This window comes from Felis catus, chromosome F2 (genome assembly GCF_018350175.1).
Source record: "Felis catus isolate Fca126 chromosome F2, F.catus_Fca126_mat1.0, whole genome shotgun sequence".
Classification (NCBI taxonomy): domain Eukaryota; kingdom Metazoa; phylum Chordata; class Mammalia; order Carnivora; family Felidae; genus Felis; species Felis catus.
The window spans coordinates 67,883,650-67,901,007 of record NC_058385.1 but is presented as its reverse complement, the minus strand read 5'-3'; the positions used below and the strand labels follow the sequence as shown (position 1 = coordinate 67,901,007).

Here is a 17,358-nt window from a genome sequence, read left to right as displayed (position 1 = left end):
AGTCTCCAAAACTGTGAGAAATGAATTTCTATTGTTTAAGCCACCAGTCTATGCTATTTTTCAATAGCAGCGGGAGCTGACAAAAACACACAGTGTATACAGGGAATAATATAATCCAGGATAAATGGGAAGTATCTAGCACATGGTAGCTATCCTTATGATGTGCGTGCAAAATTCACATTACGCGAATGAAACTTTACCCTTGCACAGAGCTGGGGAAAACTTCCTTCTGTAATGCTGGAGTATTTCCAGGGAAAAGATTCAGACTGAGAAGCAAAGAGAATGGATGGAGAGGACAGATGGCGTAGACGCACTTTTCCCTATTTCTACCACTATGTACAGCTGAGCACATTAACTCACAGGACGGCAACCCGCCTCCACCTCCACCCCAAAGAATCATCAGGACCAAAATGTCAATCACGCAGTGGTCGAGAAACCCAGGTTTAAATCAACCTCCACTTGGGAGTCTTCCCCAGTAAGAATAATCTCTTTGTTCCCTGAACGTATGGTTACCAAGGAAGTTTAAAACGAGGTTTCTTGAGTTCTTCCCAAGCATGTTATTTTGCCTCCCCTAACAGACCTTGTCTTAGGCCATTCGGGCTGCTGTAATAAGACACCAGACTGGGTGGCTTATAAACCACAGAAATTTCTCTCTCAGTTCCGGAGGCTGGCAAGTCCAAGATCAAGGTGCCAGCTGGGTTGCATTCTGAAGGCCCTCTTCCTGGTTCATAGCCCCCAGGCCTTCTCAGTCTTCCTCTTCACAGGTCGAAGGTGCAAGGGAGCTTGAAGAGCCTCTTTTACCAAAGGCACTAATCCCATTCATGAGGGCTCTACCCTCAAGACCTAAGCACCTCTCAAAGGCCCCACTTCCTAATACCACCACACTGGCATCAGTATTTCAACACATGAATGGGGGAAGGAGAAAGACAAAAACATTCAGCAGGTCTAAGATTCGCTTCAGGCAGGACTAGTTATTAGCTAACTTAAAAATACTGTTTCTGGGGCACCTGGGTGGCTCAGTCTGTAGAGCGTTGGGACTCTGGCTCAGGTCAGGATCTCACAGCTGGAGAGTTCAAGCTCCACATCCGGCTCTGTGCTGTCGGCCTGTCAGTGCAGAGCCTGCTTCAGATCCTCTCTCCTCCTCTCTCTCTGCCCGTCCCCCACTTGTGCTCTCCCAAAATAAATATTTGTTAAAAAATACTGTTTCCCCAATCAACAAAACTAAAAGGCAACCAACAGAATGGGAAAAGATATTTGCAAATGACATATCGGATAAAGGGTTAGTATCCAAAATGTATAAAGAACTCACCAAACTCCACACCCAAGAAACAAATAATACAGTGAAGAAATGGGCAGAAGACATGAATAGGCGCTTTTCCAAAGATGACATCCAGATGGCCAACAGACACATGAAAAGATGCTCAACATCACTCATCATCAGGGAAATACAAATCAAAGCCACACTGAGACACCAGCTCACGCCGGTCAGAGTGGCTAAAATGAACACATCAGAAGACTATAGATACTGGAGAGGATGTGGAGAAAAGGGAACCCTCTTGCACCGTTGGTGGGAATGCAAACTGGTGCAGCCACTCTGGAAAACAGTGTGGAGGTTCCTCAAAAAATTAAAAATAGAACTACCTTATGACCCAGCAATAGCACTGCTGGGAATTTACCCAAGGGATACAGGAGTGCTGATGCATAGGAGCACATGTACTCCAATGTTTACAGGAGCACTTTCAACAATAGCCAAATTATGAAAGGAGCCTAAATGTCCACCAACTGAGGAATGGATAAAGAAGATGTGGTTTATATATACAATGGAATACTGCTTGGCAATGAGAAAGAATGAAATCATGCCATTTGCAGCAACATGGATGGAACTGGAAGGTATTACGCTAAGCGAAATGTCAATCAGAGAAAGACAAGTATCATATGTTTTCACTCATATGTGGATCTTGAGAAACTTAACAGAAGACCATGGGGGAGGGAAGGGGGAAAATAGTTACAAACAGAGAGGGAGGGAGACAAACCATAAGAGACTCTTAAATACAGAGAACAAACTGAGGGTTGATGGGGGGTGGGGGCGAGGAGAAAGTGGTTGGGGGGCATTGAGGAGGGCACTTGTTGGGATGAGCACTGGCTGTTGTATGGAAACCAATTTGACAATAAATTATATTAAAAAAAAAAAAGTTTCCCCGGAGGGCCCCTGTGTGTTTCAGTCAATTAAGTGTTGGACTTCAACTCAGGTCATGATCGCTCAGCTTGTGGGTTTGGGCCCACCCCCGGGGCTCTCTGTGTCTCTCAAAAATTAAAAAAAAATTTTTTTAAATACTGTTTCCCTCTCTCATCTTTCTGTACAGCACAGTGGTAAGCACAAAGCAAACAATTTACAGACACTATATTGACCTTTAAGTCCATGGGGACCTGTAGGAGGAGTCCAGCCAGAGCTGTATCTCCCTTTACAAGATGCAAGGATACTTCTTTCTTCATGAAGCCTTCTCCTATCCATACAAGCAATTGCCTGCCCCACCCCCGCCATGCTACCACTATCCCTCCCTCTCTCTCTCCATCACACACACACACACACACACACAAAATTATAAAACTCATCACAACTATTCGTTCACGTGGCTACCACTCCCTCACTCTGGGAGCAGCTTAAACTAGAACTCTGACACGTTCTACAGCATGTAAAACAGCTCCTCTCACAAAACCGGCGATCAATAAAGAACTGAGATTGACAACAATAACAGCAACCACCATTTCCCCATAAACGGGTGCTCCGGCGCTTCACTCTCTTTATCCTAATCCTCACAACCATTTATAGGAGAGAAAAGGAAACTGACACAAGAGCTTATTTAAACGACCTGCCCGAGGCCCTGCTTCTAAAGACAGCTCCAACTGGATTAATCTGCACCAAGAATTCGTGATCAGTTCCCTACCAGGGCAGAAGGACGGAGAGATGGCGTCTCGGGAAGGGGGGCAGCCTGCCCAAGCCTCACTGCTTAACGTGCAGAGCCAGGACCGTATCCCAGGTGGACGGACCCCAGCTCAGGGCACCCGCGGAGGGCCCGAGAGGGAGGCGACACCTCCCGCCACCCTCGCCATCGCCACCCCTCGCTTCTGCCTTACCTGGATGTCCGACCCAGCTCTCTCTGGCTGCACCCGGACTGCCCCCACCCGGACCCCAACTCCTTCCTCAACTCCCTTCTCTAGTCGCTGAAACCGCGAGCGCGGGCTCTCGCGTCATCAGCCGGCGCCGGCGAACGGTCACATGATGCCCCGCCCTGCTCTCCGCCCATTTGATCATGTGACCGCCAGGGGAGTCAGAGGCGGAAGCGGGGGTCCCGCAGGCTGGCGATCGAGGGCTGCGTCTAGAAGGGGACGCGTGCGGAGAGGGCGGCGTGGGGACCCAGGTGCCAACCCAGTCCGCGATCGCCGGCCCTGCACGTGCGCCCTGGCGTGGCCCGGGTGACAGGTGAGTTGGGGCGGGACGCGCCCTCGATTCGGTCCCCCGGCCCCTCCCCAGCCGCTGGCCGGGCCGCGCTGGCCGAAGGGGCGTCTGCGGCGTACGGTGCGGTCTCGATGCGGAGCCCGGCTTGGAGGACTGAGGGGCCTCCTGGGGCGGGGCCGCAGTCCAGGCTCTTCATCTCCACTTAGGTGGACAGATTTTTCCACGCCGCCTGGGCGCTTTGGGAAGTGATGTTCAACTGCTTGGCCCGCATCTGTACCTTCCAAGTTTCCAGGAGCCGTGCTGGGTAGACAGTGTTATCCCTCCGTTTGCCCTCGAGAAAATTGAGTGGTTCGCGAAGTCTCGTAGAGTCTGATGGACCCGGGTTTGAATTCTGGTAATGCCGTGGGCTGCGAGTTGGAGCAAGTCATTGTTGCTTTCCGCACCTTAATTCCCTCACCTGTGTCATGCTGGTGCCAAAGTTCTTTGCATTTCTCAAAACAGTTCCAAGGGTCCTGACTGGTTTATGGTCGCACGTTCGAAAACATAAGTCACAGAGCCGGTAATGGAGCCGGGTGTCCCGATTCCAAATGCGCGGAGCTTACTCCAACATAGGTGATGGAGTCAGGGGAAGGAACGGAGAGGTCTTACTGGCCCACGACCAGGAGCACCTCCCGTTTCTCTTTCTCCTGTCCCTTCCAGGATTTATGAATGGGACTAGAGTAATCAGACTCATTTTAGAACTTTTCTGGAAGAGATTTGTCGGTCACTTTTATCTTGGTCAACAACCATTATATTTTGTTTCTGATAATGGATAGGTGGAGACCAGTGCTTCCTTTTTTATGGAACTGAGATCTTATGAAAGGATAAAAATAGACCTGTGTTCTTTTGTCCTCTGAGTAGGGCAAACAGCGGTTTGTCCCCGGACAATTTTATTTCCTTCAGAATTCAGTTCTGTACTTACTCGGTAATTGGTATAATGATGCCATGCTGCATTCTTGAAACATGTTGTCTGTTGTCTAGGATTACTTTCCGAACTGTAAACCACAGTTCCGTACTAAATTCTATTTTTTTTAACATTTAAAACGTCATTTATGAGTATATCTAGTACATATTATTCATTCTAATCTAAACACTCACTTTCAATCCTTCATGTGTTTATACACACAAATTTACCAAATATACACACATATTTACCATTACTAGTCGTTTCAGGATGGTTACTTTTGCATAAAGCTAAACATGATGTAAATTTCAAATAATTTTTTAATTTTATTTTTTAATATAATTTATTGTCAAATTGACTTACATATAACACCCTGTGCTCATCCCAACAAGTGCCCTCCTCCATGCCCATCACCTATTTTCCCCTCTCCCCCCAACCTCACCCCCCCCCACTAAATTCTTAAAAATAAAGTTACAGCTACTTTTTGGGTGCTTTATAAAAGAAAATTAGGAAATTGAGTGGGATCTCTGGTTTCATTTCATGCCAAATAGTAATGCAGCATATATTGAGAAAAACTGGTCTTTATGAATTTTCATCTCTAGCAGCAAAAGAACCACTGAATAGAAGATTCAGTATGGGTTTTTCTGCAGTGTTTATTTGCACCTCACTCTAGAGTGATTTTTTTAAAAATCTCAACCAAGTCTTAGCACCTTCTATAAAGCCACATAATTCTGAAATCACTGCAACATGATTAGGCATCTTTAATGTTGGTTCTTAGATTCTGTTCTTTAGGGCACGTGTTTCAGCCAACCTTGGGGTGTTTACCAAATAATGTAACCAAATAATATCTTGAATGTTGCCAACAGTGGAAGGATTTAAGGATTACAATAAGAAGCAGATACACAAAAGTCTTGACATGTCATTATCCCAGGCCTAAGCTAACCTGACCATGTGCATGCAGGTGCTGAGTGTATCTGTTCATCCTTTTTTTTTTTTTTTTTTTTTGCTTGGGCAGGGAAGGGAAGAAGGCAGGTAATCGTGTTTTGCTTTAAAGATGCTTTCTCCATGGTCCCATTGTCTGGCCTGTGTTGGTATCCAGAATCTGGTTGTAGTTACAGCAGTGAAACATAGCTTGTCCACCTTGCAGTTGTGTCTGGAGTTTCTTCCTGCTTAGACCTGGTATCCTCAGACCTTAGATCCTTCTGGGTTAGTTTGGTGGTCTTCAGAGGACTTCAGTGACTTTTTCTTTCTCCCCCTCCCCCCCCCCCCATTTGCCATTATTTCCCCCTTTTTCTTGTCTCATTTTCCCAGCCACACCCATTCAGTGCAAAAAAAAAATGGAGTGAAATTGAGCCGCCTGGCTGGCTCAGTCAGTAGAGCATGTGACTGTTGATCTTGGGGTGAGTTGGAGCCCCACGCTAAGGGTAGAGTTTACTTTAAAAGAGGTGGAATGTGGGGCGCCTGGGTGGCTCAGTCAGTTGAGCGGCTGACTTCGGCTCAGGTCACGATCTCGCGGTCCGTGAGTTCGAGCCCCGTGTCGGGCTCTGTGCTGACAGCTCAGAGCCTGGAGCCTGTTTCGGATTCTGTGTCTCCCTCTCTCTGACCCTCCCCCATTCATGCTCTGTCTCTCTCTGTCTCAAAAATAAATAAACGTTAAAAAAAATAAAAAAAAAAAGAGGTGGAATGAAATTATCTGAAATTCAGCCTATTAGAGATCAACGTGCCTTCACAAGTAAACATCATGAGAAAATGAAAGGCCTTGTTAATAATTTATGCCTTAATGTATATTAAAGGATACCCTCATTGGAGAGAGTTCTAGACAACTGTAATGGCTTCTTAGCAGTCCCTGCTCTTGGAGCAACCCCATCCACTTCCTCTGATCTGTGCTTCTATCCTTTGCTCACTCTGCACCAGCCACATCAGCCACTCTGCTGTTCCTGGAACACATCTAGTGCATTGCTGACCTGGGGCCTCTGCATTTACTTGTAAATCCTGCCTGGAATGCCCTTCTCCCAGATCATCACTTATTGTAAAATAACAAACTACCCCAACACCTAGTGGCTAAGACAAAAGACATTTATTGTCTTACAGTTTCTGTGGTCAGGAATCAGTTGGTGTGGCTTAGCTGGGTGCGTTCGGCTGAGGGGCTCTTGGGAGGTTGCAGCCTAGCTGTGAATAGATGCTGTCATCTGAAGGCTCAGCTCGGTTTGGGGGGGGAGTCCCTTTTCAAGCTCATTCAGGTGGTTGTTGGGAGGCCTCTCACTCCCTCATCACAGGGCTCTCTTACAACATGACAGTTTGCTTTCTCCCAGAGCAAACAAGCCAGGGAACGCGCCCCAGCCAGAAGCCACAGGTTTTTTGCAATCTAATCTCAGAAGTGATGTCTTTTACATCTCCCATATTCTGTTCTTTAAGAGATAGGAAGCCACACTCAAGGAGAGGGGCCTCCACAGGGCATGAATAAGGGGAAGGAGGGCCTCGGGGACTGTCTTAGGGGCTTCTGACAACACCCAGATACCCTTACTGCTTGCTGCCTCACTTCCTTCTGGTCCCTGCTCAAATATCTTATCAGAGAGGCTTTCACAAACTAAAACAGCACACACTCCGTCTCTTTATCATGCTTTTTCCTCCCCAGCAATGATCACAGGCTGATACCTAATGTATTTATTTGTTTATTGTCTCTTCCCCACTCCCAATAGTATGCAGGCTTTATGAGAGAGAGCAGGAACTTAGTTTTGTTCGCTGAAGTAGCCTCAGGTCCTAAAACAGTGCTTGGCACATAGTAGGCACTAGATGCCTATTTACTGAATGAATGAATCTGTAGCATTAGGAATGCTTCCACCTACAAATAATCCCAAAGCCAACTAGCAGTAAATAAAGCATAAAAACAGTTCATTTTACAAGGATTACAGAGATAGGTGGTGCTACAGTTGAATCAATGAGTCAGTCACCTCAACAAGAATTTAGAGTCTATCTTTCCTTCCAAAACACAATCTGCAGGTTTGGGGCCTTTTTTCTCTTAGGCTCATCACCTCATGGTCTCAAGGTGGCTGTTGAAACTTCAGACAAGACATGTTCATTGGGCCACATTCAAAGACAAGAAGAAGAGGGATAGAGGAAAGAGAGAAATTTCATGTGCTTCTCTCCTTATCGCAGGAGGGGAAAAAAATTTCCTATCAGGTCTGCTGTAGACTACCTCTTAACGTCTGTTTGGTCGAAACTGAGTCACATGTGTAGCCTAGATTCGGGGGCAATGAGAAAATAAGGATCCACCTGTTCTGTCCTCTATAGGAAAAAAGGGAAAGGAGGGAGGGAATTATTGTTGGAGAGTCAACAGCATCCTAGGAAATGAAGACATTTCTAAATACTGAATCAATAAGAAGAGACTTATAAGAGGAAAAAAGAAAACCTTTAAGGGTTACACAAAAGATAACTACACGAGGTAGCTCAGTGCGAGTCAACTTTGAAAATCTGTGACAAGGGTTGGGGAATGTTTTGCTGGGGCTGCAGAGGAAGCCCTCTCCTGTCCAAAGTCTTTCCCACATTCTGGTTTTGCGTACAGTGAAGTCCTCACTATTTTACCGTTTACTTTTTGAGTCCCTGCAGCCAGAAGATTACATATGAACGTAAAAATTGGCATGGATATAAAAATGGTAACGATCACTTGTAAGATGAGTTCCCTTGCAGATATTCATGTACTAAAGAGTCTCTTGGGCTGAATTCTTATTTTTGGTGGTCACTCTTCTTTTAAAAATTTTTTTTTTCAACGTTTATTTATTTTGGGGACAGAGAGAGACAGAGCATGAACGGGGCAGGGGCAGAGAGAGAGGGAGACACAGAATCGGAAACAGGCTCCAGGCTCCGAGCCATCAGCCCAGAGCCCGACGCGGGGCTCGAACTCACGGACCGTGAGATCGTGACCTGGCTGAAGTCGGACGCTTAACCGACTGCGCCACCCAGGCGCCCCAATGTGGTCACTCTTCTTAATGCTAATGTCGTGTCGATAGGACACAGTGCCAGTGCAAATGTTAGGAAGTACACAAGCCTTCACGAAGTTGAAAAATAATTCAGGCCTGCATGAAGCTGACCCAATGATGACTTAGCTAAATTAACAAGTAGAGGAGAGCAATACAGCGAAGATGATGACAAAACACTTTCAAAGATAACGATTTGAAAAAAGAGTTGGAAGAGGCCTTTGGGAAAATGAATGCTGCCTTGAAACATTTTTTTTGTTGTTGCAAAAATTACCTTTTTCTAAGATCATGCTATGAAAGTCAGCTATGAAGTACAAAATATGTATTATCAAAATTACAATTTGGTGAGATCAACTTTCAGCGCATTCTTGGTATGTCCCTTGAGTTAGTACGTCCTTGTTGCAACTTTACTCTAAATTGTGGGTAAGTACGGAACTTACTTTCATCGTTTTAATTACATCATTCTGAGATACCTTTCTAATCAAAACTTTTCCACCGCTCAGTATGAAACATTTGTCTCTACTTTAGCGTCACTCAGGAGTATTTCTCAGGTATGTCTTACCCTTGATAACAGGGGCCTCCTATGTTTTCCGTATGAGAAACACTTTTTTCACGGTGGCTCCCTCACCTCATTCGAGTGGATTTGAGGCACAGTTCTCTTTTCCAGAGGTAAAACAACTCGCGTAAGGACAATTTAATAATCAGTGCCCAACATAGGGCACATTGGAACAGCGATGCTCACTGGCTCCTCCCAGCTGCATCAGGTCCTTTCTCACGGAGAGAAGTGAATAAAGGATTGAAAACAGGCCAAGACAATGAGAAAGAACGAAATCTGGCCCTTTGTAGCAATGTGGATGGAACTGGAGAGTGTGATGCTAAGTGAAATAAGCCATACAGAGAAAGACAGATACTGTGTGTTTTCACCCCTATGTGGATCCTGAGAAACTTAACAGAAACCCATGGGGGAGGGGAAGGAAAAAAAAAAAAAAGAGGTGAGAGTGGGAGAGAGCCAAAGCATAAGAGACTCTTAAAAACTGAGAACAAACTGAGGGTTGATGGGGGGTGGGAGGTGGGTGATGGGCATTGAGGAGGGCACCTTTTGGGATGAGCACTGGGTGTTGTATGGAAACCAATTTGACAATAAATTTCATATATTGAAAAAAAAATAAAAAAATTAAAAAAAAAAAAAAAGAAAACAGGCCAAGAGTGTTCACTTAGCAAAGTCCATCCACATGGAACACCGGGAGGAGTGGACAATAAAGGCCCTTCCCTCATGTCGGAACTCATGCATGTGTTACGTATGCTCCCTTTAAAAATGGAGATTTTTTTTTTTTATATTTTCCTTTTGGGATACAGGTCCTTTAATGGAGCAGCCAATCTGTCAGCAGACCTGGTTTCATCTAATGATTTACAGACCTCAGCTCTGAAGCCAGTGAAACATTCCTCCCGGCCAGGCACTCATCCGCACGATGTTGGACTTCCTAGCTGAGAACAACCTGTGTGGCCAGGCAATCCTGAGGATTGTTTCCTGTGGTAATGCCATCATTGCTGAACTTCTGAGGCTCTCGGAGTTTATCCCTGCTGTGTTCAGGTTTAAAGACCGAGCCGATCTACAGAAATATGGAGATATCATCTTTGATTTCAGCTATTTTAAGGTAACCTTCCTCCATAGCATTTTGAACGCTATCTTTCCTACGAAAGCATGCTTTCTCTGGGAAGCGTGGGACCCTGAGAGGCTAAGTAATTATGGAGAAAGAGCTAAAGAGGAAAGCTTTTATACCACATTTAGCGTCAGCTAACTAATTTGAAAATAATATAAAGGTGTTGTGTGGAAGCCCTAACATAACATAATCACACTTTTAAAAAGATAACTTTGGTGAAACGTATTTTACAGTGAAGGACCCCACACTTAAAAGCTTGCCGATCATGGTTACAATCCAACTTTGTTTCTTTCAAGGGGATTCCGTATCTAGGCGTCTGTTATCTCTGTTACTTTCTGTTGCTCCTCTTTCAATTTCTCATCTCCTTTTTCAAGCATAGGAACACATTTTTAAAAGACTGTTTAGGGGCGCCTGGGTGGCGCAGTCGGTTGAGCGTCCGACTTCATCTCAGGTCACGATCTCACGGTCCGTGAGTTCAAGCCCCGCGTCGGGCTCTGGGCTGATGGCTCAGAGCCTGGAGCCTGTTTCCGATGCTGTGTCTCCCTCTCTCTCTGCCCCTTCCCAGTTCGTGCTCTGTCTCTCTCTGTCCCAAAAATAAATAAACGTTGAAAAAAAAAATTTAAAAAAAAAATAAATAAATAAAAGACTGTTTAGAAAATGTTACCAACATGGGGCGCCTGGGTGACTCAGTCGGTTAAGCCACCGACTTCGGCTCAGGGCATGATCTCGCGGTCCGTGAGTTCGAGCCCCGCGTCGGGCTCTGGGCTGATGGCTCAGAGCCTGGAGCCTGTTTCCGATTCTGTGTCTCCCTCTCTCTCTGCCCCTCCCCCGTTCATGCTCTGTCTCTCTCTGTCTCAAAAATAAATAAACGTTAAAAAAAAAAAATTAAAAAAAAAAAAAAAGGAAATGTTACCAACAAGTATGCTTTTATTGACGTTTCACATGAATGTGTTTTTCTTCTTAGGGTCCAGAGTTATGGGAAAGCAAGCTGGAAGCTAAGCCAGAGCTACAGGATTTAGATGAAGAGTTTCGTGAAAACCACATAGAAATTGTGACCAGATTTTATTTAGCCTTTCAAAGTGTGCATAAATATATTGTAGACCTAAACAGGTATTAATTCAGTAATAGCTTATTCTGGGGGTAAATAGTGGAAAAGGAACGTGCCAGAGCGTGCACGCCTTCCTGAGTTCCTCTCCTGTGCGTAATTGTCTTTTCCTTCCAGTGACACTTGTCACCTTTAGTATGTTAGAGTGTTGTTATGCTTTCCTGCTCTTGGGAAGCGGTACGATAACCTCGGCTTGTACTGAGTCATGGCTTTCTTTCTTTTCTTTTTTTTTTTCTCATTGAGGCATAGTCCATGCGTAATGTTTACATTCATTTCAGTTGTGCAGCATAGTGATCTGGTAGCTCTGTAAGTTCTGCTGTGCCCACAAGTAGCTACCGTCTGTCGCCGTGCAGCACCCCCTTCACCCCTGGGACTCCATAACTCGAAGCCTGTACCTCCCTTGCCCCTTCCCCCATTTTGCCCACCCAGCCCCCACCCCATCCCACTCCCTCTGACAGCCATCAGTTTGTTCTCTGTATTAAGCCATCTGGCTTTCCATCCCGTAGTTTATGATCATATTTTAGCATCTTCTTTAGGAGAAGTGGAGAAAAAGCTTATTTTTATAGCATTAGTAACCGTAGCCTGCCTTCTCATCCCTAACTCTACACAGTATTTTCTTCCTTTCAGCCCTTAAGAATTCATTGCTCAGCAGTTTTTAAACTATTCCATGTCTTTATAACGTTACTTCTAAGATACTTATGATTCATAAATCGGGACTAGAGACAGTTCTTTCCGCTTAGAGTAGCCAGTGTTAGCAAACCTGTGGCCCTAACCACTGGGAGTTCCATTTCACGAGTCCCTTCTTAAAGAGCACGAAGGGCCACAAACGTGTGAAGGCCAGAATGTCTGGTGTCTTGTCCTATCTTTTAAAAATCTTTATATTCCTTCTTCAAAAGTGGTCATGTTTTCATTAGAATGAATAACTTGCCCTGGGGTTTCATTTCTAGATATCTAGATGACCTCAATGAAGGTGTGTATATTCAGCAAACCTTAGAAACCGTGCTCCTCAATGAAGATGGAAAACAGCTTCTAGTAAGTAATAGCAGCCACTTAAAATAGAAAGTCAAGAATGTCAACTTTTTTCCCATACGTCCCAAAGACATACAAAGTACCCTTCTTTAAAGGGAAGCAAATAAACTGACAGTTCTCTTCTAATCAACAATATCTGAATTTAGAACATGGTAGACTGAACAGAATTACAAGTGAGTGGAAGTCATGGGGTGGTTGTGAAAACTTCCTCGGCGCAGTCCTATCTTCTTTATCTTCTGCATCCCAGACCTGTAGCCTTGGAAACTAGTGCGTGACAGTCACTGAAGAAAAGTTCATTAAACAGGTAAAGGGTTTAGAGGTATTCGTAATGTTGGGACTCCATTTGGGGCCCCAAGTGAAATACCAAAAATAGGCCAATTGAAAGGTAATCACTGCAAATTAAAATTTATTTCCCATAAATTTTTCAAAGCCCATTCTGTACAGAGAGCCTTTGGGAAAATCTGCATTCTCCTTGTAATATGAAGCCTTTAGGAGGAATAGGAACAAAGTGATTCTTTTTAACCCTCGTCAACTTCATTCCATAAGAACGTAGCTCCTGTGAGTTGGGCCATTGTCTTTCTCTCTTCATAGTGTGAAGCACTGTACTTGTACGGAGTCATGCTGCTGGTTATCGACCAAAAGATCGAAGGAGAGGTCCGAGAGAGAATGCTGGTTTCCTACTATCGATACAGGTATCCCAGGGCTGGGACCGCACCCCCCAAAAGCACTGCTATTGGTAAAATGAAGTAGTTTCTGTATTACTTTCGTCGTAAATGGCAGCGGTACGATCTAGAATGAAAGGCGTGAGATTCTTATTTCTTCTGAACGTCATGGAGAAATGTAACAATTACTCTATATTTGTGTCATTACCATAATAATAGATTATATATCATGTAATCTATATATTACACTTAAAGGAGCCTATGTGTTTTAGATTATTAGAGATACATAGATCATCATGTCTACAATAGTACCTCAGTTGTTTTTTTTTTTAAAGGAATCTGAATTTTCTTTATCTTAAAGGTAAATTTGGGAATGTTGGAAGTCTAATGAATGTTCTTTTTTTTTTTTTAAGTTTTTAAATATTACACCTTGGCAGATGTAGGGACATGAATAAATTTTCTGTTGTCATTTTTGGTTTGATGACTTTGGAAAGCTATTTCTCAGAGTTAGGTAGGAAGTGAATTCTCACCTGAATATATGGGGAAACAAAACAACAGCACATATCACAATCACGTGTTTCGTATGTCTGTCCGGAACTATGACTTTAAGGGGTAGGGTCTTTAAATCAGAAGCCACCTTAAAGTTCTATAATTCCAGTATCTACCACACAGATTTCAACGTGCTGAGTTAATGAGTCAAAATCTGGATGTAAGGTCAATATTAGAAAAAGTCAAGGGGTGCCTGGGTGGCTTAGTCAGTTAAGCGACTAACTCTTAGAGATTTCAGCTCAGGTCATGCTCTCATGGTCTGTGAGTTCGAGCCCAACATCAGGCAGAGCCTGCTTCAGATTCATTCTCTCTCTCTCTCTCTCTCTCTCTCTCTCTCTCTCTCTGCCTCTTCAACACGTGCATGCTCTCTCTGTCTCTCAAAATAAATATATGAACCTTAAAAAAAATAAGAGAAAAAGTCAAGATTTGGGAAGAAACAAATGATAGGCAGGAATCAGCAATGTGAGCTGAAGATGTGCAGACTGGAATTAACATTCTTTTTTTAAACATTTATTTATTTATTTTTGAAAGAGAGCACGCTCAGGGGAGGGGCAGAGAGAGAATCTCAAGCAGGCTCCACAGTGTCAGTGCAGAGCTTGATATGGGTCTCAAACTCATGAACCATGAGCATGTCCTGAGCCAAAACCAAGAGTCGGACACTTAACCGACTGAGCCACCCAGGCGCCCCTAGAATTCACATTCTTAAACTTACAAATTGGGACAAAATAAATAGGACAAAGGGGCAGATCCTCAGCAGAAAGGGATTGTTGGGGACATCATCTTTTCAGCGACACCTGCTACTGCTGCCCCTTCATCGCAGGCTGCTCAACTAGCCCATGTACTTCAGCTTCATCAGTATGTGAGGAGAGTGTCTGCAACAGACATAATTCATTCACATCAGTTTGACCATGAGGTGTTTTATCATCCATGTTTTTAAAAATGGACTTGAATTTTTTTTTAATGTTTGCTTACTATTTTTGAGAGAGAGACAGCATGAGCAGGGGAGGGGCAGAGAGAGAGAGGGAGACACAGAATCTGGAACAGGCTCCGGGCTCTAAGCTGTCAGCAGAGAGCCTGACGCAGGGCTCAAACCCGTGAACCGTGAGATCATGACCTGAGCCGAAGTCGCACTCTTAAGTGACTGAGCCACCCAGGCGCCCTTTAAAAATGAACTTTGAATGCCCTTGTGTATATTTCCAAAAGTACCTGGAAAACCAAAAATAACAAATGACATAAAGAAGGAGAAAAAAGGGTTCGCTCAACAAGGCCAGCTTTGACAATTCTGCTTTGTCCTTTTGGGTACAACAGTGAATTCATTAGAATGTGAGGACCCATTACTGAAGTGACCCTGAATAATTGCCAAGTCAGAGTTGTGGGAAAGGAGATTCTTGTATCAAATAGGAGGTCATCCTCAAGTCTAAGATTCTTTGAGTCTGAGGGATTACCACTCCACACCACCCTGAAAATCACAAATGTTTTGATTCAATCTCTGTAGAAGGTACACCTTGCCAAGGGGGAAAAAAAAAAACAAAAAACGATGATTATATATCCCACTTTATGTTGACATAATCTTTTAAAATTATTTTTCAGCCAGGGCGCTTTCATTCGGTTAAGCATCTGACTTCGGCCCAGGTCATGATCTCATGGTTCATGGGTTTGAGCCCCATGTTGGGCTCTGTGCTGACAGCTCAAAGCGTGGAGCCTGCTTCAGATTCTGTGTTTCCCTTTCTCTCTCTCTCTCTCTCTCCCTCTCAAAATAAAAAAAAATTACAAAAATTTTTTTAACTATTTTTTAACTTATGAAATGTTGGTACTGGATCACATTCTTTATCTGCAACTCTGAAATCCAAAGAGCTCTCAAAGAAAATATATGCATGTGTACACACACATGTGTGCACATAGTAACTCCCCTGGCAGCAAACTCTGATCTCACCTGAAGCCATTTGGAGTCAAAACCTGATCAGTCCAGAGCGGAGGCTATAGATGGTCCTTATTTATCTCATTTGCATGACAATTCATAAATTTTGCTGCAGAAATATTAACGTGTGCTGATCACGTAATGCTAACTGAGACCCTACTAAAGTGTTGTATACGATCTACACACCATGTTAATTTCTTACATGTGAAAAACGCAGTATTCTGAAACAAATCCAGCCCTAAAGATTTTAGACAAGGGATTGTGGACCTCAACTTAGAACTAACTATACATACATGTAAGAATCCGTCTGGTAAGTTTGCTATAATAGGCTTTTTGAAAATGCAATTGTGAATCTCCGGGGACATAGATTGACCAGGAGTCTTATGTAAAACTACATGAAGTCAAGTTATGATGAAATTCTGCTCTTTTGGACTTTTGAGTTTCTAAGCTGTGTGGTTTGTGTGGTTTGTTTGGCCCTTTGCTTCCCATTGTGAACGTGGTTCAGCGCTGCTCGATCTGCTGATTCAAACATGGATGATATTTGTAAGCTGCTACGAAGTACAGGTTATTCCAGCCAACCAGGAGCCAAAAGACCACCCAACTATCCTGAGAGTTATTTCCGGAGAGTGCCTATCAATGAAGCCTTCATCAGTATGGTCATTGGTCGACTGAGATCTGATGATATTTACAACCAGGTGGGGATCAAATCTACCAACATCGTCGTTTGAAAGATTGATTTCACTTTCCTCCTCAATTACTCCTTCCCTTCCTTATTCCTCAGAAGAACAAAAGCACCTAAAAAAGTCCAAACTTTTTGAGGTCTACTATAGTTTGGTAGAGGAAAAAGGGATAATAATTTGGGAAGAATTTGAGATTTCAGGGAGAGGATGGGATTTGAACTGTATTTGGAAAAAAGATCATTCTCTCAGCCATTCGTTCAACATAGAGTTACTGAGTGTGTTACATGCCTGTCCACAAGCTGGGTGCTGGGAGGGCATCGCTGACAAAGACAGGTCATGGTCCCTGCCCATAATGAGCTTGTAGCTGAGGAAAGAAGACAGACAACTAAAGGAATTACTGTAAAGCAAGGTGAGTGATAGCTTAGGGGAAACACAGGGTGCCACGGAGCGTACAACAGGGGCAACAGATTGCAGCAGGTGGCGAAGGGGACGTAAGGACACTCTAGCGAGAAGGCAGCTTGAGCAGGGCCGTGAAGACCCTGTAACATTTAGAAGTTACCTCCCTTTTCTCTCCAGTATGTGTATCGCTCATGTAAGAGGGCACCAAGGAAAATTACCACGTGACTTCAATTTCCTGAAGAAAAACATAATTTTAGGGGCACCTGACTGGCTCAGTCAATAGAGCATGTGATGCTTGACCTCAGGGTTGTGAATTCAAGTCCCCACATTGCATGTGGAGATTACCTCAAAATAAAATCTTAAAAACAAAACAAAACAAAAAAAGATACATAATTTTATGTATCAGGTATTTTTCTTACCAAAGAATTGGACCCGTAACAGCCGGGTATCATTTATCACAGAGCACAGCTGCCCTACCCAGTTCTGCAAGTACCCGGTTAGTTTTCTGTATGAATATTATAAGTATCAATAAAAGAGGTTTGTGTGTGTGTTTTAAAAACAGCTCAAAATCAGAAGCCACCTGCAGATACTGGGTCTTCATAATTTGTTGCCATTTATTGAGAATTCGGTGTCAACCAGAATCATAGTTGATTTTCTTCATGAACTGTTCTCTCCTCAGAACAGTGCTGCAGAGTGGACAACATTATCCTCATGTTGCTGTTGAGAAAAATAAGGCTTAGGGAGCTTCATAATTTTTCACAAGGTCATGTAACTAAGTATCAGAACCTGAATTTGAACTTGGGTCTATACGACTTCAGGGGCCATGCTACTTCTCACTGCCTGTCTTTACCCCTTCTGCATCGTATGGGGTCCATCTTGTCTGTGTCTTGAGGCAGTGAGTTTCAGTTTTCTCTTGCCCCATGACCGTACTAACACAGGGCCTCGGCTGTGGTGTGCACTGTACCCACCCCACTCACTGCC

General features: G+C 43.9%; 2 protein-coding genes across 4 annotated transcripts in view; one reads left to right on the top strand and one right to left on the bottom strand.

Annotated features, from left to right (window-relative positions):
* Positions 1–3,283, bottom strand: part of NSMCE2 (NSE2 (MMS21) homolog, SMC5-SMC6 complex SUMO ligase) — a 216,713-nt gene extending 213,430 nt beyond the window's left edge. For both annotated transcript variants that reach the window (XM_019823121.2, XM_004000117.5), the window contains exon 1: positions 3,136–3,283. The gene's annotated coding sequence lies outside the window, so the exon portion shown is untranslated. The remainder of the gene's footprint in view (positions 1–3,135) is intronic.
* Positions 3,284–3,331: 48 nt separating this feature from the next.
* The window catches only part of WASHC5 (WASH complex subunit 5), a 65,697-nt gene continuing 51,670 nt past the window's right edge, over positions 3,332–17,358 (top strand). Inside the window, exons 1-6 of one of the 2 annotated variants that reach the window (XM_023248200.2) lie at positions 3,332–3,481; positions 9,731–10,029; positions 11,000–11,145; positions 12,088–12,172; positions 12,761–12,861; positions 15,804–15,993. In XM_023248200.2, the coding sequence (XP_023103968.1) occupies positions 9,844–10,029; positions 11,000–11,145; positions 12,088–12,172; positions 12,761–12,861; positions 15,804–15,993 (708 nt within the window). In that variant the 5' untranslated portion in view covers positions 3,332–3,481; positions 9,731–9,843. Of the gene's footprint in view, positions 3,482–9,730; positions 10,030–10,999; positions 11,146–12,087; positions 12,173–12,760; positions 12,862–15,803; positions 15,994–17,358 lie in introns of those variants that run through there. The other variant, XM_023248201.2, reaches the window with a different exon arrangement.